This window comes from Topomyia yanbarensis, chromosome 2 (genome assembly GCF_030247195.1).
Source record: "Topomyia yanbarensis strain Yona2022 chromosome 2, ASM3024719v1, whole genome shotgun sequence".
In the NCBI taxonomy this organism is placed as follows: Eukaryota; Metazoa; Arthropoda; class Insecta; order Diptera; family Culicidae; genus Topomyia; species Topomyia yanbarensis.
In genome coordinates, this window is record NC_080671.1 from 417,868,044 (window position 1) to 417,893,846 (window position 25,803).

At 34.5% G+C, this 25,803-nt stretch overlaps 1 protein-coding gene across 3 annotated transcripts in view; it reads left to right on the forward strand.

Annotated features, from left to right (window-relative positions):
* LOC131685200 (nicotinamidase) overlaps positions 1–25,803 on the forward strand; it is a 181,188-nt gene that overhangs the window by 138,067 nt on the left and 17,318 nt on the right. For all 3 annotated transcript variants that reach the window (XM_058968750.1, XM_058968749.1, XM_058968751.1), the window contains exons 4-5: positions 7,725–7,829; positions 19,472–19,606. In XM_058968750.1, the coding sequence (XP_058824733.1) occupies positions 7,725–7,829; positions 19,472–19,606 (240 nt within the window). The remainder of the gene's footprint in view (positions 1–7,724; positions 7,830–19,471; positions 19,607–25,803) is intronic.

Sequence of the window (25,803 nt, forward strand, 5' to 3'; positions counted from 1 at the left end):
ATGACGGTATCGGTTTGGATAGGAGTTTTCTCTGTAACCACACTCCACAACCCGTAACTCCGCAACCGAAAGTCGGATCGAGATAAAATTGAGTAGCAGTTTTTGGGGACGCAACACCATTCATTTGAGATTAAGCTTAGTCAAATCGGTCTAGTCATCACTGGAAAATCGATGTAACTGTCATTCTGATTTTGGATACATCCGCCGGGACTTCCGGAACCGTCGGATGGTGGCTAATGTGGTCACAGAGACTTTGAATGACTGTTAGTGACCTAGAACTACAAATCAAAGCAGTTGTGGTAGCATTTTAGAAAATTTTTCACCTTTTGGAAAACAAATTTCACCTTTATTCATTCATAGTTGTATACGTTGAAATCGGAATTTGTTACGTATTCGTATTCATCACCCTGTAATTCCGGAACCGGAAGTCGGACCAATTAGAAATTCAATAGCAGCCAATGGGAACGCTGTACCTTTCATTTGAGATCTAGTTTGTAGAAATCGGAAAATAATTCGATGAAAAATGGATATGACGTTCACTTGGGACTTGGTAAGTTCCCCGGGGGAAACCGGGAAACCGTCATAGATGGCCAATGTGGTCATATAAATTTCGATGGGTCATTAATGATCTAGACTTGCAAATCTAAGTAATGTTTAGTAGTAATTTTAACATGTATAGAATTATTTGAACATCATGGTGGTACCAGTTTATATGGGAATTTGTTGTGTAATCGTACCCTTCAACCTGTAACTCCGGAACTAAAAGTGGGATCAACAAAAAAAATCATCGATCTATGGGAAGGTTGTACCTTTCATTTGAGACTAAGTTTGTGCGTATCGGTCCAGCCATCTCTGAGAAAAATCGGTGAGATTGTTTGACACATACATACATACGTACATACATAGATACACGCACGCACACACATACAGACATTTTCCGATCTCGACGAACTGAGTCGAATGGTATAAGAGATTCGACCTTGCGGGCCTCGCACAGTGTTTCCAAATAGGCAAAAACGTGATCGAAATTGTTTTGACCACAAAAAAAACGATTTTAGAGCTATAGTGTCTTCAGCAAAGTTTGTCTATAAAATATTCCCCATCTTATTAAAGTATTAGTTTGGTGATTAATCCCCCTAAAACTGAGAAGCAAATTTTTGTTTGGGCATTTACGAAAATAATATAAAACTGTATTCGGCAAAGTTGTAAGGAATATAATAAGAAACAACTTTGCTGAAGATACTATGTATCTATCTTTTGATTTTAATACATATTGGTGGAGTTTTCTTTGATATACCCCTGAAAATCACTTTTTACAACATAACTTTTCTGAGTGATTTTTTAAATTTCAAAAAGTTCTAAGATTTTGTTTGGCATAAGAAAATACACAATTTTTGTTATATAAGTTTATTTCTATCTCTTATATCTGGTGAGTCAACGAAATTTTTAGTGCCAAAAAAGCAACATTTTGGTATGAAATAACACTTCAATCCGCAAATTTCCGCAATCAAAGTCATATTCATTCGAATCTATAAAGCAAACGCTATCGAATCCAGGGAATATGGTCAAGGCTCCGAAAATGGCAACCACAGGCGAAATTTTTTTTTGTCAAATTTTGCGTCAAACTGTTTGTTTTCCGTATGTATATAACCTCTAATATTAAAAAATATGAATGGTGAGCCCAGAAAAAATTCCATTCTGTCATTTATAAAACTTAGTTGATGCTACTTGCATGACCTAAAAATGACTAAAAGACCGTAAGGAGATAAAAATGTACACAAAATCCATATTTTCAACTTTTTGCCTGGAACCACATTTTTCCATCGTAGTCTAATTTAAATTTGATGATATTGCTTGAAAAATTGAGATGAATATGGATAAATGCTTATTTTCAATTGTGAAGTAATGGAAACCATATAACTTGTAACGTGACAGATCAAAAATTCGAAAAAGTTTTGTGGACAACACCAAAAGCATCATACAATGTCTAACCTATATTTTTTCTTACTATTTTGAGTCTACTTTTTGAAATTGTATTGTTAAAAGTTTAAAGCTTTATTCATTTTTGTGAAAACACAGTTGATCTTTTGTAACGTGACAGATGTAAATTTGATTCAATTACGTCAAAAATGGTGACCATCTTCGATTCTGATGAAACCTTTTACGTTTCATCTTTATGGAAGACTAAGTATTTTGCATTATTAAACAAAGAATTTTTATTCAAGGGTGATATTTAAAAAGGGCGTAGGAGATCTTGAATGCACTGCTTTCAAAATATATTGTTCGAAAATCGCCATTGGTGTAGCAAAGCTCTTTGATAGCGAGTTTTAGGGAATCAATTCATCTGTGTGAATATTTTCTGGTGAAACTTTTCAATAAGAAAACAAAAAAATGTTATTAAATACAAATACAAAAAAAACAATGATTTTTTTGTTAAGGAAAATCTAAAAATTGAAGAAACTGTAATTACCTTATTAGGAAGTTATTAGTAAGGAAGCATTTTTAACTTCAAGTATACTTCAAAATTTCTTAGTATTTGCCAGTCATAAATATAATTTTCTCTTACAATACTAATACTAAATATATTTTCGAAGCAAAATGCTCTTAAGAAAAATTTTCCGAAATATTTTGATTTTTTTCTTCAACAAAAATATCTAGTAGTGAAAATGCGCCCTTTTAATAAATAACTCACAGATACCAAACGCAAAAACATAACACGTTTAAAATTTAATTGCAAATAAAAAATGTTTAAAACATAATTGCATTGTGGAGAAAATAACAATAAAAAGTTTTAACATATTTCAAAAATTCCTTTAATTTTTTAATTTTATTTTTTTATTTTAATTTAATCTTTTTACTTTAAATAATTTATTTATAGAATGTATTTCAAAATGGTTTTTTAATTCAGAATTCTCATGAAAAATTCTGCTTTAAAATGCAGATGTTTTTAAGTTATTTTAGATTTTTTTCGACATAATATATTACTTCGTGAAATTACGACCTTTTCATAAGTTATTCACGTTTGTTCATCAAAACCAATATGTTTTTCAAAAAAACATGAAATTTCTCGTTAATACTCAATTCCCAGACCAAGGGTGATTTGTGCCCGACTATCTCGATATGCTTGCTTCAATAAAAATATGGAACTGTAACGTGACAGATTCTGGTTGTAACGTGACAGATCATTGAGAATACTCCATAAAATCGAAAACAAAGTTTTTCTTCAGGAAAACTATATTTCAAACTCTTCTTTGTTTTCCAAGCTTCAACCTAAAACTGTGTTCACGCGAATTTGGGGGCCAACGGAACAGACTTTTTCAATTTAGTTGGGCAACCTCCAAACTCAATGCGAAAATTGTGTAACGTGACAGACGTATTAAAATGACAATAACACGAAAACCGCTCATGATAGAAGATAACTTTCTGTAGAAAAAATGTGCGGATAAGTGACCTTAATAATGTGCTGTTGGGATAGAATCTGGTTTTATCGTTTTTGCTGACTTATCTAATGAAATATGCGTAAAAATGTAACGTGACAGACAGAAGCCTTGACCATATATGTTTTTGCAGACTTTCTCTTGCATGCAAAAACATATATTCAAAAAACGACTATAAAACCCTTTTCTAAGGCCTTTAAAAATTACATGACACAGTTAAGGGTAAAAGGAGGATGTATGAAGCATGTTGTTACAAGGTGGAGAGGTAGGATGTGGGGAGGGGTTAACATAGCTTACCAACTACAAAATGGAATTAAATATTGGAAATACCAATACTATGTTTTCAATTCTAAAATCTTTTAATTTGGATTGAAATTATAATAAAATATCTTTCTCTCCACTTGTGTCGCTTTCAGTGATTGTGTTGTCACCTGGCCCGACCAAAAGTTTTTTCGCATCCTCCGATGACGGAATATTGTTCTTCGGCAGAAATTCTCTGATCTATGAAATTAGGGAATTAGATTCTCCAACGATCAGCGTACTAGATCTGTGTTGGTTTCTACCCTGGAGGACTTTTGAGTATGATCCTCTCTGTAATTTCATGAGGCTTCGTTCATGGATTGCGGGGTTTCTTCTGACAATTGATCAAAAGGAATTGGGAAAGACGAAATCACTTTGGTCCCATGAGTAACGATTTTATGTACCGACGATGGGAATCATACCATGAAAAAGCTCGTCGTTGCCACCAACGCTTAGCGTTCTATGTGTTGTTTCATACTTGTTTCCAACAGCAAAAAACTTCGTAAGCTATATTAACCCCTCCCCACCTCCTACCTCTCCACCATTTGACAACATGCTTCATACTTCTTCTTTTTACCCTTAAATGTGTCAAGTAATTTTTGACCGGCCTTATAAAAGGGTTTTATAGTCGATTTTTGAATATGTGGTTTTGCATGCAAGAGACACCATGCGACAAATGGTTATCCCTGGATTCGATAGCGTTTGCTTTATAGATTCGAATGAATATGGCTTTGTCTGCGGAAATTTGCGGATTGAAGTGTTATTTCATACCAAAATGTTCCTTTTTTGGCACTAAAAATTCGATAACTTACCAGATATAAGAGATAAAAATAAACATATAACAAAAAATGTGTATTTTCTTATGCCAAACAAAATCTTAGAACATTTTTAAATTCTAAAAAATCACCCAGAAAAGTTGTGTTGAAAAAAGAGATTTTCAGGGGTATGTCATAGAAAACTCCATAAATGTGTATTAAAATCCAAAGATAGATACATAGTACCTTCAGCAAAGTTGTTTCTTATTACATTCGCTACAACTTTGCTGAATACAGTTTTTTATTATTTTCATAAATGACCAAATAAAAGTTTGCTTCTCAGCTTGAGGGAGATTAATCACTAAACTAATACTTTAATAAGATGGGGAATATTTTATAGATAAACTTTTCTGGAGACACTATAGCTCTAAAATCGTTTTTTCGTGATCAAAACAATTTCGATCACGTTTTTGCCTATTTGGAAACACTGTGCCTTAGACCTCTCCACATTTTGAAAAAGTTTTGAAATATACATGGGTCAGCTCAAATTTTTGTTCTAGGTTTGAATTTAAGAACTTTCGCCAAAAATGGCTTCATTTGGACATGATTTAGAGGTGTCTCCAATCAAAAATCGTGTTTTTGCTATGTTTTCATAGGAAGATCACTTACACTCTGATTTAATAGGCCCTACATGCCCACAAATCATCAAAGGTGGTTCCTTAGACATATCTTAACATGTTTTAACAGATGAACATAGCTCTAATCGCAATAGAAAATTTGTTAACTGGATTTTCATATAGAAAAGTATATCAAAATCAAGGAAAATTAGTAGAATTTTTTCTTGGTTTTTGTATTCTTTTCTATATAAAAATCCAGTTAACAAATTTTCTATTGCGATTAGAGCTATGTTCACCTGTTAAAACATGTTAAGATATGTCTAAGGAACAACCTTTGATAATATGTGGGCATATAGGGCCTATTAAATCAGAGTGTGAGCGATCTTCCCATGGAAACATAGCAAAAACACGATTTTTGATTGGAGACACCTATAAATCATGTCCAAATGAAGCCATTTTTGGCAAAAGTTCTTAAATTCACACCTAGAACCAAAATTTGAGCTGACCCATGTATATTTTAAAACTTTTTCAAAATGTGGAGAGGTCTACTGTGCCTCGGTTAAAAAGTCGAAATTCCGACCGATTGCATAACCTTTCTATATGAGAAAGGCAAAACAAGTATAAAGTTAATGCTCGAAAAAAAATTTATGATAGGTTCTCTATCATTCAATCACATTTAGAATGTTTCTTTTATCTTTATATTTTATTTGACCATTAATTTTAAGAAAATGTTATTTTTTTTTTGTAATTTAAATGTTTAACACAATTTTTTGTTTTTGGAAACGCAACATGTTTTTCAGTGCATATTTTTTTCGTGCAGATGTATTCATTCCATGTAACTACAGTAATCGAACAACTTTTTCGGAAAACGCTACATGGAAAAACTTCGTACTTTTAAAAAATTGATCTTGCATCAAAATGTTGCAGAAACGGAAATGGGAAATGTTTAGTTTTCCTTGTCGGATAAACGTGTAAAGTTTCATTGCAATCGAGGATGGTCGGTCACGATTTTTAAGCTTTTCGCACAGATCTTCATGGAATTCCTCTGCTGTCGGAAAGAACATAACGAGACTTTGTTGTGGATTTTTACAGTTCAACGCCATTTATCAACTGTATATTTTACCCCGTTTACTTTGTCTACTTTTTATGATCGTTGTTCTCGGTGGATGGAAGCTTACTGAGACCAAGATTAATTTTTGACCCGATCTAGCAAAGACAGGTTCAGACGATATTGGCAAGCTAATAAAAACTTCGAATTCGAGTTATTGTGAACCCGCGAAAATTCAATTTTTTCCAGGGTTAGAGATGTGCCCAGATTTACTTTTACAAGGCTTTAAAATATGATATGTTTGGCATATGCTTTGTGCAATCGAAGATGATGGGCGTACCAATCGAAAGGATGCCGGAGTACTACCATAGATATTGAATACAAATTCAAATCTGTTTCTTTCCGCATATCATACTCATATACGTACTGAAATGGAAATAATCACGCAATTCGTCATTGCAGCGCGGTAAATCGGAAACGGATATCACACCGCCCTTACAGCACTGAATCAGAACGAAATCAAATAAAAACGATCTCTCGTATCGCAATCAAACACCGGTGAATGGAAAAAAAGAAAAGTCTCACATTGCTGTGATAGTAAAAATAAACAAAATTAGAAAAGTGCTTGCTTTTTATCGTTTCGTTGGGTTGGTTTCGTTACCGAACACCCACTAGAGCCCACCAGAGCCACCCACTTCGACTGCCACTGCCCCGTCAGCGGCACTTGCCATGGTACTAAGTAACAAAAACGCCAAGTTCTGGTGATAAAAATAAATTAAATGAATTTCAGTCGGTTCTGAAGACGGGACTTGTCGCTTCTCCACCGGCGAATCAGGAAATCGAATACGTCGTTATCGGAAAATAAAATGGCTAGAAGAAACAGTACATGATGGAGTATGTGTGCTTCCGGTGAGCTGAAGAACATATACCCGGTTGGTTTATGTATGGTGGAAGTTGTAACTTTTTTTGTTGGTACTTTTGTTCGTTTTACTCGCAATATTTCAAATTAACTGTCAACAGCGGTTGATGGTTGAACCGATAAACTGGAATCAGTTGCTTGGTTAAAGTCGCGGTTGGTTTTGGTACCACACGATTTGGTTATAATAATTGCACGGAAAAGGAAAAAAATTGAGAGTGCCAATTAGCCAGTGCATACCGACGACGTTGAACATAAATTCACTTTTATTGTAAGCGGTGTTTATAAAACTTGCCATTAAACTATGAATTATAAACACGAAATTTTATGTTGGCTAATTAAAAACTAGCGGTTCTAAAAATTTTTAAAGAATGAAGGAAACTCAGCCAAACGCTAGATTGTCTTAAAATGTACCAACTTCAGCCGTCTCTGAAATATCCAACTGCCTTACATTCCTAATTTATCCCCAGCTTAGGTTGGTATCGATTTGTGTTCATCTTCGCGAAAGTGTACGATAAGTTTATAACCTAGTTTACAGTATCCCTTTCCCCAATTGTTCACTGTATTCTATTCAAACTCTCATCCTCTACCGGTACTGGTATCCTACTAGTATTTTCGCTTCAGTTCATGTGCGCCTTGTTTTTTTTCCAGATCGTGCGGCCAATCAGTGCTTTCCTCATCGTGGATGTGCAGAACGATTTTATCAGCGGTTCCCTGAACATCAGCAACTGCAGCGCCCAGCAAAACGGATTGGAGGTAGGTCTGTCTGTGCTGTGTTGGGAGGGTGTGTTGTGTACATTTCATTCGGATGACTTTTAACAGTGCAAGGACAACTCAAAACAGCAAAGTTTATATTTTCGTAATTGAATTTTGAACTTTTTCTTTGGATGGGAAATGATTGTATAGAGTACATTCTGGCATCTCCTTAGTTGACCTATTTGCTGACGTTGAAACCGCGTCGATTTCCATAATCCTTTTCATTTTAGAAATTTACGAAGCGATGAATATTCATGAATCTGTGGCGCCTTGGGTGCTTCTGTAAAAAGCATTTATTTTTCGAAACAGTTATGAAATATTTATATCGTCTCGTTTCGTGTTTTAAACCAACAACCGTTTGGCGTAGTGAGTTCCTATAATGAATTAATCTGTTTGCAAAATCCATCCTTTTCCTTTTTCATTTATCTTGATCGACACGCCAAACTATCTATCTTTCAAGCTTCCAAAAAAGGAATCGCAGCAGGTTACCCACAAATTTTTATCCACATGTAAATATATAGTAAGAAATCCACTCACAATCCTTTTTCGTGAGACGAGCTCCTTTGTATCGTGTTTAACCCGGGGCGTGTGCTTCCATGATGGCTTACTTTGTTCGAATGTGAACACTGGAAGTGCTATGTGAGCAATTTCCTTCCGACAACGTCCGGTTCCGGTCAAGCGGGTGCTCTTTTACATACCTATACATATAGATACAACTCTTGCTGCTGATGTTGGACGAAAAAGTTTTGAAAACGAGTGCCACTAGCGGAGCACAGGTTGCTTGCGATTGAAACGATTAGTGAGAGTGTTGAATGTAGCACAATTAGGAAGCATTAGGATACGGAATGATAATTTTTCGGTTTTTTCAACCCAGCAAGGTGAAAAATTTAAGCTGCATGTTAGTGCATAAATTAGATTGAAGAAAACATCAGTTGGATGGAGTGAATTGAGAAAAAAATCGAGCTGAAATTAAAATAGGTCTTTGGAAACTTTACTTAGCTTAGTCTAGCATAGGTAGACCGAATGAGTGAAAATGAACAATGAATAAAAAAATTATTCAATTAAGTTTGATTTTTGTGTTTCGAATTCATCTCGTCAGTAACTAGCACCAACTGGGTGTTAGGGTTCGTAGTACCGACCCGTTTGGGTGAGAACCGGTACTGCGGTACTGAAGCCCCTAGCACTGGTAAAGTACCGGTCCTCGAATATTTTTTAAAAAGATTCGAGAAACGCTGCAAAGTGAAATTAAATGCCCAAACTGATGTCTCATTGCAGCAGAAGGTATTTTTTCGAATGCGGCAGGCACCTTTTATTACGAGATCTAGGCCACTTTCAATTCAATAACTGTGACTTTCGTCGACTTCAACAGATGGTAAATGTAAGAAGCTCTTTTACCAACAGTAAACCGAAGCGAGAATATAAATTCGTGTACGTTAGTCGCATTTTCTCTTCTTTTTCGGCATTATCACTTTGCTGTAAATTGGTTTCGACTTTTATTCATACCAATTTCCTGTAAATTATAAAGTTTTGCTAACATTTCTGATAATCATCAATAACAAATCGCTCCATTCGAAGCAGTTCACCAACTCCAAAATTGTTAGCTACTAAATCGCTGTTCGTTCTTTTATAGGTAAAGATCTAAACGCAAAAAATACAGTTGTGGCTTAGGCTACAGTCTTACTACGCGCTAATAAAAAAAATCAAATCAAATTATTATATTTCTTATGTAAATACTTTGAAATTTAGTAGAAGATAGTTGAAATTTTATTTCGACCAAATAGTGCAGGAATTTAAACATATCTTTCAGTACAACTGGAGTTAGTAATGTTTATCTTCTAGAAATATTATGACGATGGTTCTCCCTCATTTCCCCACAAAGTCGTAAGCTGAACGATTTATCCAGAAGATAATTAAATATAATTAAAAGCCATCTTGCAGATCGATATTTGCAAATGGGTTCCACTGTAGAGTCAATATATTTTCAAAACAAAAATTGTATGGTACCGAAAATACCGGTACTGGCTTTAATTCAGTACCGGTATTACGGTACCAACAATGGGTTGGTATTCCTGGGAAGAAATTTGAAAAAAATTTCTAAAAATTCCTAAAGTATCAGAAACATTGGGAAAAACAGAAAAAATGAAGAAAAACCGTAAAATTTCAAAAAAAAATCAGGAAATTTCGGAAAATTTCAGAGCGTCATCGAGTTGCGGTGCTTAGTGCTCTGAAAATTGATTGAAACGGCTGCGTCTCGAATTTTCTGTCATATAATTTTAATAGTTATAGATCTTTTAAAAATTTCTAAACATTCTAAAAGAATAAAAAAAAACAATAAATTTTTGGTTAAATCTATAAGATTCCAAAATCACAAAGTTCCAAACAAAATTCTGAAAACTTCAGCGAACTTGTAGAAAAATTTCCAAAAAATCCTGAAAATTTTAAAACAATTCAAAAAATTAAACTCAAATTTCAAAAAAACTCAAAGAAATTAACCAATTTTAGTTTTAGAGTACTGTGGAACTTCCATATACAAATCGAACCGAGGGTCCGTTAATTGAATTAATTCGTAGAAAAGAGTTCGTTATTTTGGGATTTTGTTCGTAAAAAATGTTTGCTCCACATTCTTATTAAAATTCGTAGGTTGAGTAATAACCCTAACAATATTAACTTCGAAACGGGTTTGACAAATAAATTATGAAATCGGTGAATTGGAACCTTTTTGAAATCCAAGATGGCGACTTCCGGTTGAGCAATATTCTCAAATAATTTACCTAAACCGGATTACAAAATTGGTTCGTTTGCTAGAGCTTATCGAACATTGCGAGGTTGACAAAATCGAGTTAAAAGGCTGACTAAATCGGGGGCAGACTAAATCTGGAACTGATAATGTTGGAAATGGATGCCTGGCGCCATTTTGAAATCCAGGAAGACAACTTTTGGTTGAGCAATAGTATCGGTAACCTTAACATTGCAAATTTTGAGTCAAGCTTAACGAGTAAATAGAGAAATATTACGTTCGGAACCCCAACTATATAGCTTTTTTTTGGAACGGGCTTGACAAGGAAATGACGAAAATCGATGAGTGACGTCATTTTAAAGGTCAAGATCAGCTTCCGGTTGACTAAAATTTTCTATAACCATATCTTCATTAATCACTATATCTACAGGGTGTTTGGTTCATGGTTAAGAATCTTTCGGGGGGTGATAGACTGCCATATTTGGAGAAAAAAATTGTTCTACACATACCATCAAATCTCAACCGTTACAGAGTTATTGAACTTTTTGTGTAAAAACTTATTTGTCTTAAAATACCTCTAACTTTAAAAGTATACCTTGTATTTTAAATATTTTAGTTCCATTCGAAAGGTGAGAAAATTTCGCATTGAGTGATGCCCTTACATGTTTCAGCTAATGAGTTTAAGTAGCCTTTTCAAAGTAATTTATTGAAAATTAAACAATTTTGAACGATTTTTCGCTCATTTCTTGAAAATCCTTATAGTTAACCTCATCATTTTAATAATTCAGATTGTTAGTCTTGATGAGCTGCTTAATTCGTTCTTTGACATGATACACTTACCTTTTCTTATTTTCATGATTTTGGGTTATTCAACTTTGATATTTTTATCTCATTTTCACTAGTACCAGCTCTAATTGAAAAATTATGGCACTTATTGTACTGTTTTTCTTTTTATTCAAAAGCCAGGAAAATTTTACAGTGAAAAATGTAGTAATACCTTTCAGTTAAGTGAATTTAGTATTCTTTTAAAAGTAAATTAGTTTAAAGTTAGTTCTATTATTAGCATTTTCGTTAATTTTCTTAAAATAGTAAATAATAAACATCACCGTTATTATCATGGAAATAATGCATCTCAGCAAGTTCTACAGTTCTTTCTTTGACTCCATTCAATTATCTCTTTTGGTTTCGACACAAAATCGTTTTTATCACATCGTTTCATATGGAAAAATAACGATTTCGAACCCACTACATTTGTGGCGAGCTCATGCTGTGTTAACTATTAAATAGCAGCAAAATGAAAAGAGATATAGACAAAGTGTCTATTAAAAAGTTATAGAGAACATTAAGGGGCATCTAATGAGCAATAGTAACGATAAATTTTGTTGATTAATAATTAGAAGTATTAAAAAACTCCAAAAAACACAAATTTTGAGTTATTTCGTTAGTAAAAAATCATTTAGTACACTTAACTAAAATATATTTGTACATACACTGATAGGACATTTTCTCAGCTTTCCAATGAAATCTTGTAAATAACGATATAAAGCATATTTTGTAGATTAGAGTCTTTTAAGCACTTGCAAGTCGGTTACAGGAAAAGTATAGTAATGAAATTATAAAGAAATGAGAAGAGTTAGAAATATGACGTCCAAGAACAAATTATGAATCGTCCTAAAACCCAACTTTTGGATAATGGATATTGCTATAATCATACTTCATTATTTCGAGAAAATTAGCAAAAACCTCCTCAAAACACTAGCTTTTAACTACTTTACAGCTAAAAGGTAATTAAAACTAATTACTTAAAAGATATGAGAACACCATTCAATTGGAAATTTTCTCACCTTTCGAATGGAACTGAAATATTTAAAATACAAAGTATACTTTTAAAGTTAGAGGTATTTTAAGACAAATAAGTTTTTTACACAAAAAGTTCAATAACTCTGTAACGGTTGAGATTTGATGGTATGTGTAGAACAATTTTTTTCTCCCCGAGAGATTCTTAGCCATGAACCAAACACCCTGTATATCTATTCTATAATTAGCCAATTACGAAAATGCCCTTGATGTTTAGGATACAGAGAATTTAAAAAGAAAGTCGTCATTTTGGATTTCAAAATGGCTTCAGACATCGATTTGCGTCATATACTCGTCAACCCCATTTCGGAAATACCCCCATTTTTATTCTATACCCATATTGTTGAGGGTATAGAGAATTTATCTAGACCGGATTTCGCCATCTTGGATTAGAAAATGGCTAAAGACATCGCTTTCCGTCATGTACTCGTCAACCTCTTTCCGAAAGTACTCAACTTTTATTTGTAATAGTTAGCTAAGGATATGTTAAATTGTATACAACTTCATACTGTACTGTACGTATTCAAACTTTTTCTTCGAACTTGGTTCGTAAAAATGAGTTTAGTTCGTAAAAAGTAAACCGAATATTACGTAAAAAAAAGTTCGTAAATGGAGGCTACAGTGTATTACGAGAAATTTCAAATTTTTTTCAGAAAATTTCTGAAAAATGTTAAATAGATGTAAAAAATTCAATTAAATCAAAGCAAACTGTAAAAATTTATTAAAAAAATAAAAAAAATCCGAGATCTTCTAAAAATATCAAAATGAAATAGAAAATTACAACGTTCAAAATTTTTTAGGAAATTTCAGAATACTCACGAAACATCAGAAAACTTGAAAAGCAATCAGGTAAAATAAAAAAATAATCTATGCAGAAAATTTAAAAAGCTAAAAAATATTCATATAATTGAAAAACAACAGAATTTTTTTGGGACCATCCGATAATTACTGCAATATTCAGAAAATATCAGAAATTTCAGAAAAATTTAAAAAAATTCAGAATGCTGCAGAAAGTTTCAGATAAAATAAGTTTCAGATAACGCAATTTTTTTTTAAATAATCAATGTTACTGATATGTTCAGAAAAATCCAATAAACTTAAAAATTTCAGAATGTATCAAAAAATTTCGGAATATGTCGAAAAATTTCTGAAAATTTCAGAATGAATCGAAAAAGTTTGAAAAGTTTCAAAATACTTGGGTAAATTTCAACTAATTTCAAACCATATTCAAAAATTCAGAAAATTTGCAGGAAACTTCAAATATTTTCAGAAACATTCAAACCAATCTAGAAAACTACAGAACATTTGAACAAGTTTCCGAATTTTACAGAAATTTTCATTAATTATAAAAATACTGAAAAGTTTTTAAAAAATCAGAGAATTTAAAAAAATACAGATCGTTAAAAAATTTCCGAAATTTTTAAAGTCTCAGAACATTTACGAAAATGTCAAAAAATTCCCAATGTATCCGAAACTATGAAAAAAAATTAAACAAATTAAAAAAACTCAGAAAATTTGAGAAAAGTTTATAAATATTCAGATAACAGCAAAATCAGAAGTTTTATGAGAACATCAGGTTTAAACATTTAATTTCAGAAATGTTCAGAAAATTTCAGAACATATTAGAAAATTTTAATAATACCAAAACAAGATTCGAAAAATAAAAAAAAATCAGAAAACTTTAAAAAAAGCACTCATTTTAGAAAAGTGAGACAATGCAGAAAAATGTAGAAAATTTCAGAATGCTTCAAAAACTTTCAGATGACACAAGAAGAAATACATCAAATATTTAAAAAGGAAATTGTTGTGAACAGCCCCACTGGGTTCTGACAATTTTAAATAAATTAGAAAAATCCCGGTAACTTTAGCAAATTGAGAATATATCAGAAGAGAATATATTAGAAGAAAATTTCGAAAAATTTCATAAAATTTCAGAATGTTTCGAAAATGTTTAGAGAATATTAAAATATTTCAGTAAATTTGCACTAATTTAAAAAAATCAGAAACTTTCTAAAATTACAACAATTTTGCAGTAATTTTCAGATATTCAGATTGTCTGAATTTTTAATTTTAATTAACTTTAAAAAAAATCAAAAATACTGAAAAGTTTAACGAAATTTTCAAAAATTTTAGTCAATTTCTGTATAAAATAAGAAAAAATCGAAAAGAAGTTCATGAAATTTCAGAAAATTGTAAAAAACAATGTCAGGATATTTCCGAAATTTCTAAAATTTAAAAAAAACCCGGAATTTAAAAAATTAGCAAAGATCAGAAATATTGCGGAAAATTAAAATAACCGTCCTGAAAATTTTGAAAATTTTCAGAAACGTTCAACAAATTTTAGAATGTTCCAGGAAAATTCATATGATTTCAAAGAATTTTCGTAAATTTCAGTAAAATTTTAAAGAAATTTTTCTGAAAATGTCGGTAAACTTACGAAAGTTAAAAAATATTTTAATTTTAATTTCCATTGTTTTAGAAAATTTCCTAAAATATGTGAAAATATCAGAAAATTTCAGAGAAAGTAGGAGGGATTTCAGATAGCTTCAGAAAGTTTACGCTATTTAACAAAAAAGTTTAGAAATGTTCAGAAATTTTTACGAATTAAAAAAAATAAGTAAAATTGCTCTAGACGATTCCAGAAATATTCAGTAAAGGCCATAAAACATAACGAGATTCCCGAAAATAGAATTCAGAAAAATGCAAAAGAATTTCGGAAAATATCGAGTACTAAATTTCAACTAATTTCAAAACAAAGTCAGAAATTTTCGAAATTTGCTCGAGACGTCAGATATTTTCAGAAATATGCTGAACAATCTAGTAAAGTACAGTACATTTCAGCAAATGTCTAAATTTTTCAGAAATTGTAATTAAAAAAAATTAAATACTCTGAAAAAATTTCCGAAATTCTTATAAGTATGTAGGGTCAATTTCAAAATTAAGAAAAATTCAAAAAAGCTTGAAAAAAATTCGCAAAATTTTAGGATATTCCAGAAAATTGCAGAATGCTTTAGAACATTTCAGATAATTTCAGAGAATTCTCGTAAATTTCAGTGAAATTTTCAAGAAATAATTTAGAAAATTTCAGTAAATTTGCGAAAGTTTAAGAATGTTTTAATTTATTTGCCTTTATATCAGAATATTTTAGAAATCTTTTTGGAACTGCGAAAAAAGTTTGCGAAGTTTCAGAAAAAATCAGAAAATTTCAGAATACTTCAGAAAGTTTTACAAAATTAGACAAAATGTCTAGTCTAGCCTAGTCTAGTCTACACATACACAGCCAATACATGTAGGGATCCTGGAAAATTTCAGATGTTCGTCCACAATTTTTCTTATCATTATTAATGTTTGTGGCACATATTAAATATGACACAAGCATTAAAGCGGCCAGGCCAACTGTGCAGCGTACAAAATAAAGATGATTCAAAATTATGCGGCAATCAAATTATTCATTCAATGAATAATTTAATGAACGGATTATTTTGAACATTGAATAAGGAAGAAACGTGGACAACCGTACACAACCGTTTCAATTTGATGGGGGTTTGATAAATCGTTGGGAGTGGCATTGCTAAGAGGGTTGATGTCACTCCTTTGGTCCTAGGTTCCCGGGATGGGACAGAAGTATTTAGCTCTGCCCTGGCTAATAAGCCAGGGTTATAGCGCCTTTACTCGCTCTAATTTTACATAATTAGACAAAATGTTTGGAAATATTCAGAAATTTTAAAGAATTTAAAAAAATAAAATCAAAAAGATCAGAAAATAGTCTTAAAAAATTTGGAAATGAATGAAAATAATCGACTGGTGTTATTTATGTTTCAATTTTGACTTTCTCAGTCAGCCCAGCCCCCCTAGGTTGATGGGTTTGACGGTATTGTAAACATCATCAAGCATATTTCGTGCATCCGTTTTAAAGAACCTCTGACAGACAATTGCTTTAAGATGGATATTTCATTACGCTTCGATAATGTTGTACCGAGGAGACCGAGAGGGTTTAAGGGCCTTTTTTATGTTTTATGTTATTTCATACTCTGCACCTGTCCAAACTTTCGATCAACTATCAGCCTGTGTACTAGACTGCCCAGGAAAATAATGAATTTTTGATAACGTAATCGGTCCACCCCGGAGTCGACTCCTAGTCCTACCAGAAGTACTTGCACCAAATTTGAAGCAAATCGGACAAGTGTAGCTGCCGGACCAACGTATCTGAAGTTTTGTACCGGATTTTTCGACAATTTATATGGAGACTAGCTCGCATTTTCACCGCTAGGTGGCTCTGTATGCATTGTATTATCATTGTAAGTGAGAATAAGAAAGATAAATGGCGATGTTAAAAGCAGTTATTGAACTTTTAACGAAGTGATGTCTGAGGCAGTTTTGCGTGGGGCCTAGCAGTGCATGGTTGTGTATCAGTACTCGATTCCTAAGAATTATACATTTTTTCTGAAATAACGGTTAGGTTTAGCTCAATAGTATGTCCCGAAGAATTATAGTAAATAATATGAGTCATGTTTTGATTAGGAAATTTTAGTTCCACCTGTGATCGTATAGAGGGCGCCAACACAAACTTTTGTAGTTAACTTTTTAACACAGATTATCGGGTTTTGAAAAATGACACGATTTTTTTTCAGTGCATATTTTTTGCAAGTACGGATTCATCCCCTGATTATCAATCTCTGAGAGTTTATGAATCCCAAATTCGGGTCTCGAACAATATTTTTGAAAACGGGGCATGTGAAAACTCATATGCCCTTTTAAAAAACTGCCAAAAATATTCTACTTATTTATCACACCGATAAAATGTAAAATGTTTGCGATTTTAAAAGTTTTTTGATGAAGATAGTTGGACTCGATATTTATTCTCTTTACTTTTTTATGATTTGTTGTCTTCACTTTTTATACTTTTCCACTCTTTTTAGTTCCTTTGCTCTTTTGACTCTCATCTATCCCTTCACATACTCTAATCTTATTGATTAGCTTTTGTACTGTCTTTGTGATTTTGTACTTTCTTTATGCTCTTTACTCTCTTTGTACGATTGTTACTGTAGTCACTCACTACACTCTGTACTCTTAGTTCTCTTCAACTTGTTTGCTCTCTTTTTTCACTTTACTTTATTCTATGTTTTCGCTTTACTTCAAAACTTTTTATATTTTGTTCCCCTTTTTGCAATATTTACACATATAGCTCTTCACTGTTTTCTTTTACTCACCTTTCAAACATTTAATTTTCTATTATCTCTTCACTCACTCTGTTCTTTTTGTCCCATTTATTGTCTTTACTTTCTTCATTTTTAATTATTCTTACTTACTTTCTTATTGTTGCTATTATACATAGGTCCTTAGTTATTCTTTTTACTCTCCTTACTCTGGTTGCTTACTTTATTTTCTATTCTTAATTCATTTTATAAACTGTTTACCCTCATTATTCTTTTCAATCTATCCTGTTTCTTTGTTTTTCGTTATACTTTGCTTTCTTTACTCTATGCTTTCGATGTAATCACTAAACAATTCTTTATGCTCTTTGCTTTATACTAATTGCGTACATTTGGCGATCCAGGGCGTCAGCTTTCATGTGTGAAATTCAAGTGTGCATCATTTTGTTGTATATGGCCATAATAGTTATTTTTGATAGCACAGATCGCAATAGAGCAGATTTGAGTAGTTTGTTTGATGCGCACACATATGCAATGCAAATTTCATTACAAAACTGCATTCAACTACACTGCCCGGTAGTGGCAAGTTACAACTTAATTCGCATAGTTGACATAGGATGATGGACATAAAAGGAGTCTCGCATAAGCGTCAAATACGATGAGATCGGGAAAGTTAAATGCGTCTTTTAAATTACCCAGCGTAATTTTTTTCTATGAAAACCAACGAAACGTGTAGTTTTCCAGTACTGACATAGCTCTTTAAGTTTTGTGCCCAATGTTGTTGTGACGTGTTAGAATCATCCCACAGAAAATGTGCTTTTCGCACTATAAACGAGATTCCCATTGAATATGAGCAAACAAAGTCTATTTGTTTCAACAGAACAACTTGCATAGTCGGCATAGAATTTTTGTGCGGGATATAGGTCGGTAGAAAATGTGTGATAAATTCGTTCCTCGCGGTTTTTTTTATAAAGAAACTGGAAATACCGAAAGCCGGAGGCTTTTTTTTTGTTTCTCTACTCCAACGGGGCACAGGTTCGATTTTGCCGGGGATCCTTTTAACTGACATCGCTAGTACATTTGCTTTGGTTTGGTTGCAACACACACACAAAAGAACTGCCACTCTGAACAAAACAACTGTGGAAATGAGTGTCAATAAAAAGTAGGTTGAGTGACAGCTCAAGATGTACTAATGGGGGGATGGAAGTAGGAGCTTGTAACAGGCCGTTGGAAAAGCCGTGTCTGTACTCGCGTACAAACATGTTAAACAAACATCGTTAGATGGCTACATCTGCGTTTCTACTATCTGGAAAAAGCACGGAATATTTTTCTGAGGCAGCGGCTTTGGAGCGTAATTCAGAAAGTGTCGGCTGAATTTCCGCACGGTTGCAAATACTCCAACTGAGAAAGATGCGGTTGATTGTGGCCGAAGGATGTAACCCAAGATAAAAAAATATCAACTTCACTGTTGTAGCTTGCAGTAGGTATTGTTCATACGTTACTTTTAGGAGCGAAATAAAGGAATAACATCCTATTTTTTTCACGTTTCACTCGGTTCGAAACGGTGTTTTTGAAATGTGAAATGCAATTCGTGGGGAGCAGTTTTCAGTACATGATTCCAGCGATCCTTCGAAAAGTTCTTATGTAAATTGGCTGGTGTAATAACTTTGATGGAGCTCGCGTGCCACGTTGAAGACATTGAAAGAATAATTGTTCAAGTTCAGTCACTCAGTCATCCGAAAGAAAACTTCTCCATAGTGCCACACTTGTGTACACGGTGCAGGCGTGCTAGCCTCAGGAAATGAGTGGCAGGGAAATTAATGGTGTGAATTTCTCGCTTTAACCATGCTTTTTCAATGCTTTTTCGTTTTTTTGTTTCCGTTTTCCGCCTCCAGGTAATCGACCCGATAAACAAACTACTGGATACGGTGGACTTCGATGCGGTATTTTACTCGCTCGATTGGCATCCGAGCGACCATGTTTCGTTCATTGATAACATCAAGCAGCGGCCGATCCACCCAACCAGTCCGGTAAGTGTTGTAATGATTTGTTTTAGCTTAATTTATGGGGGTGGAATTAGAGCTGAAGCTCTGTATACTAGAATTTGGGAAGATGACTGTTTTTATAACAAAGTTGTTTGGTTCCGTTTGAGGTCCCAATTAACTGCAAAATTTGACGTCGATTGACTATGACCCGGGATTTCGCATTGCATTTGAAATTATAGAAATTAGTAAGAAAAGCCTACTTAAGCAATACAAATCTGCATATAGGGGAACCCGGGGCTATTAAGACAGTGGGGGTAATTCTGACCCCCTCGATTTCTCAGAAAATAGCAAGACTTTCTGACTATCGTACATATTCGTGGAAGCGCTATTCTGAAACATTAATTTTGAGAGCTGAAGTTGATTCTTTGTTCTTTGTAGAAAGGAGATACAACGCGTTTCGTTGTTTTGCGATTCTCAAAACAAAAATCATTATAATGGAAAAACCGTGATTAAAGCAACAAATAAAAGTGAAAAAAAAAATTTGGAAAGCTGGAGGCTCCTATTTTATGGAATGATTTTTGTTTGGGTAAAAACAGAGATATTTTCGAGACGCTCGTCACTTTTGTGCGATATGAGCGTACGGGGCTATTCGGACCCCCTATTCCGTCAAACACAGTTCAGCGGCTTGCGGCTGCGCACACCACAGCAAAGAAAATACATGGGCCGCCAATCGACAGCTGTGACATACCAGATTAAGTTTTTGTAAGGCAATTTTTTTTTTGCTTCTTAAGGAGTGTCTCTTGTAACTAATTCATACGTAAACATAATTCCATTGTAAAAAAATTAAAGAAAAATGACGGTCTGAATTGCCGCGTAGGGAGGTCCGAATTACCCTTACCTTTAGTGGTGTAAATAAACCTTTTATGGCACCAAAATGTAGCTGAGGTTTCAAACTAACAATAACTTTTGACCGGTAACTTTTTTCACATCTGTCCACCTAAAAGTGCGATTTGCTTAAGTAGGTCCGAATAGCCCCGGGTTCCCCTACTCAATGTTGGACGTCAAACGGTGAGATAACATAGTCTTCACTAAAGAGATTAGAATGGCAAGGAGACGCCATGTTCTGTTTGGAGTTTCAATTCAGCTGTAGAAGCTCATAGCTGAGTTTGGATTCAGGACGGAGCATGTCGTTTCTTTGTTTTTTTTTAAATCTATTTAGTTCTCACAAGTCTCTGGGCGACGACTGGGTGCTATCAGCCTTCTGCTGATAGTAGCAGAATGAGAGAGTGCGAACAGATATAATCAAGGAAACACTACCGTAAAAATGAATATTTGATCGGAAATCAACCTCAACAAGACTTAAATCTGACTAGTATCGATGATCGCGGGTCAACACGTACTGAAAATTCGCCGCGTCTGTTTTTATGAATCTAATTTCAAGTTCCGTTATTGCTAACCAGCCCGTGTATCAGGTTAACAATTCTTTGTATTTCTCTTTAATGGTCGTTATTATAGCTCGAATATGTGTATTTTACAAATCATCCGGTACGTAAAATAGGAAATACAATGCTTAATTTATAACATCTCGCGCTATCATAATTCTTTGTCTGTATAACGTGTTATCACTCGGTAGTTTTCAACCAAATAAATATATCGTAGAAAATAAGTGGCGAATTCTTTCTGAATACTGTTACAATAGATAGTGATCAAGCCCATTACGTAGATAAGAATAGCTTTTCTAGACAATACTTCCACGGTCGGCTGTGTGCAGTTCAAATTGCTCGGTAGCCGGATACCCAGAGTCTCAAAAGAACCAAAAACTAAACAAGATCTTTTCTTTTTCGAGTGATCGTGTACTCGAAGACTAACTAAACAACAACATAATAAAATATTCTTTACAGGTCGCATCGCTTGCTTGGAGCGAATCCTAGACCTTATACCCTTCCAAACCACCAACTCAGCAACACCTATGGACGAGTCTGATGAATCGTCGTCCTTCCGTTAAGTAGGTGGAGCATCAACACTTCCCGTCTACCTTATCCTTTATCCTTTCCCGTGAACGATGGAGATAGGGGCGGCCGGCAATGATTGCTATCATGTGTTGAAGTTTTAATATGGGTCGGATTGGTATGAATTCCTACTTACCACTTCCTAAGCAACTCGTATCAGATAATCAGCAGTCAAACATGATGAAGTCAGTGTGCAATCCGCCAAAATCATCTTCATATACTCAATGTCCCAACCGCTCAACATTTGTGCGATCTGGCAGTGAAGTGGTGTCATATGAAACTTTTTGCTCTGACGGTATTACGTATGACTTGGTAAACTGGGTCGTATTCAACGAGTTCGAACCGTAGTTCCCTGATCATAAGTACATAGTTTTTGATCATTTAAGCGTCTCACTAGATAACGTCACGTATCGTACTCCCAAATCTACGAACTGGGACAAAAGTACCATGAAACCTAGTCGCAAACTGCCTTCGTAAGAACGAAGAGGGCTGGATGACTATTTTTAATGGGTATTGCCAACGATTTAATCTCCGAGTGACGTGGATTCCATCCTTCGTGGAAAAACAAACTCACTCATAGTAGCATCATACCAAGAGTCTTATCCGTGTCGAGTTATGCGTGCTTCTAGAAGAACCTGTTCTCTGATTAGTGAAAATACTTAATTGAGCACTACATTCGGGATGTTAGCCAGGGTGAGCATCCGCTTCATGCAATGCAACATGTATATCAGTGGGAAGAATCTACTACCACCCTGTTACAAAATTTTGTATAACATTGAAAAAGCTTTATTACAATAATAATGAAGTGTCTTTCGATTCCATTTGGGAAGCAGTACGAGGTTATGGAGTACCTATATATATATATATATATATATATATATATATATATATATATATATATATATATATATATATATATATATATATATATATATATATATATATATATATATATATATATATATATATATATATATATATATATATATATATATATATATATATATATATATATAACGTACTGGATACGCGCAATGCTTAACAACCGGAAAAAGAAGTAGAGATTAGGAAACTGATTGTCTCAGGATGTCTTCAAGGCGGTGTACTTTCACCACTTTTATGGAACCTTGTCGTCGATGGCTTGCTAAGGAAGCTGAATGAGCTTGAATTTCTGAAATATGGTTTCGTTAATGACTACCATATTATTATGACAGGTATTTGTATTAGCAGACCTTTTGATTTGATGCAGCAAGCGCTATGTGTTGTCGAGCAAGGGTGTGCTCATGTTGGAATGCTAAGCAATGGTATGGGCGGTCATCGATTGTTTTCGGTGAAAATTAAAACAAAATGTATTTTAACGGACGTTTCGACCTACTAATTTGTTCAGTCATCCTCAGCGGTTTTCTAAAATATATTAACTATGTTAAAATCTAATCTATTTTAGAAAGCCGCTGAGGATGAACGTACACTTTAGTAGGTCGAAGCGTGCAGTAAAATGCATTTGGTTTTAATTTTCAGCAAAAAAAAAATCGATCATTCAATTTACTAGCGGTGATGAAAACAAAGCAACAATGCTAATCAAGTCAAGTATTTTTTTTGGGATCACTGCTGTACTAAATCGCGCTCATCAACAGTTGAATGTTTTTTAAAATTATTTTTCGGTTGTTTTGTGCGCCGCGATAACTTTGATCGTTGTTTGTATTTTCTCGTTGAAGTTTCCGGGATTTGTGAGTGTATTGTCGAAAAAATCGTGTTCCGAAATTCTGGAAATCTGTGTTTATCTTTTATCACCTGCCATCACCACTGCCAACACGCGCGATTTTTCTGTCCAAAGTGACATCTGCTAGTGAATAGCAACACAGTTCTGCTCGAGAGAGTGCTCAACCGGCATTGCGTACAAGTTCGCAAATGCTCGAATCTGCTCAACATACATTGCGTGCAAGTACAACACACGAATTTAGCATACCCGCTAGGCGTTATTTCATTTCTCGCAAGCATGATTTGCACTAGCTGCTTGAAACTCGTTAATGACTCTGACCGCATCAACTACGGAAACTCGATCCTTATGATATGTGTTAAAGTGGATTATGATATTGGAGATGTCCACAAAACTTATTTTGGATGTGTACCGGATGCGACTTCCGCCCTTTACTCATGTTGGTCTAGAATTCATCTGGTGGTGCTCTGTAGCTCAACGCTATACCGGAAAAACTCGTCTTTCGAACTTTATTTTCCTTGACAATCAACATACCTGACGAATCGGAGACTCCTTCTGTGTCAGGTAAAGCCAGGGAGGGTATGTGTCCTTCCGAAGCAATTCTAGATTTTGCACACCCTCAAAACAAATCTCAATTGCAGTATGTCGACAAACACAATTCGTTTGATTCTACCATCATTGTAAACCTGGCTGGCAAACAACTTCAATGTCTAAGTATAAAGTTGGATCGCATCGCTTCTGCTCGCTCAGTAGGCCTCCAACTACAGACTGCTGCTGAACACAACAGTTTAGACGCAGCCACCGAAAATCATCTGCATAGTAGTCGACTGGAATTTCACCCTCCTAACCCGGCCATGCTCTCTAACGGGACAGTCTTGAACCAACTAAACTTTGTTTATCGCTGCCATCACCGGGACGCCCATTATACAGTACTACGGAAGCTCCCGAGCGCTCCGACGCAGTCGCGCTACCAGCCAGTCGTGAGGGGGTCTTCCGAACTCCCTTCTCAAGCGAGTATTTTTCTTTTAATGATAATCCACTCCCTGAAAACCTCTTGGTTCATAGCATGCCGTTGCGTGCAACACCTGATTTCCTGTCCGTCTACTACCAGAACGTTCGAGGAATGGAACAAAAACGCAGGCCTTCTTGCTGGAGCTTACTTCTTGTGACTACGACATTATCGTTCTCACCGAAACCTGGCTACGTGATGATATATTAAACACCGAGCTAACGTCGAATTACACAATCTACCGATGCGATCGAAACTCTTCTACCAGTCATCTACGTCGCGGAGGTGGTGTTCTCATAGCGATAAAGAAACATCTAACTGGGATTACACAAAAAAAAATTGTAATTTTAAGTTTATTTTCATGCACATAATTGGAGCATCAATAAAAATGTAAAATTTTGTTCTACCAAAAATTCACACGATTCTTCAACGAATTTTATTATAATTCTACACGTGGATTGAAAATTGCAGTTTCTTCAAACGGAAAACCAATGCACTTCAATGTATTTTATACACGTGTATTGCTGTAAAATGAATGACATGTAATATTACACGAATGAAAGTGTAAAATTGTATGCTTTTTGATGCTCCAATTGAGTGCATTGATTTTAACGTAATTTTCAATCAGAGTTTTGATTCAATCTTTGTATGTTTACATTCGTATTGATTTACATGTCGTTTAAATTTCATTATTTTTTTGTGTGTATACTAAAAATGCCTGGATGTGAAGGTTTGGAGCAAGTTGTCGTACGCGTTTCACTGCCAGGTCGATCGTTATATATTTGCTGCATCTATCTAAGGCCGAACAGTGATACTGACTTGTACAACGTTCACTCCTATGCAGTCCAAAGGACAAATCTAATCGGCGCGACAATGTACTCGTTGTAGGTGATTATAATCTTCCTAATCTTCGGTGGATTTTTGATGACGATTATAAGTGCTACCTTCCTGAAAATGCAACCACGGAACAATAGACGGCCATCACAGAAACGTTGGTCGCTGGTGGCTTGTATTAAATCTGCTCTCTTAGAAACGTAAATGGACGGACCTTTGATTTGGCTTTCGTTAATGACACGGACATGTTCGAACTGATTTAGCCTCCTACATTTATACTGAAGGTTGACCCTCACCATAAATCCTTCGTCTTAAGATTTGATATGCGTTCTGATGACGGTGAAGCTTCTGATACAATTAACGACGACTTCAACTTTGACTTTACTCGATGCAACTTCGATGAAGTCTCAATGGACATTGGTGCACTCAATTGGCGTGAGATGCTGGTTGGAAATGACTTAGATCAGGCAGTTGTGGTGCTCTATGATGCCATATATGAGATTTTTCGCTGCAGTGCTCCTAAAAAACGTGTCAGCAGAAAAGTAGATTATAAATTTTCGTGGAGGAATGCTGAGTTTGGTCGCCTACGCAACGTACTCCGGAAACAACGAAGGCGATATTAACATCATAGGACCGGCGACAACAAAACTATTCTTCGTTAAACTGAACTGCA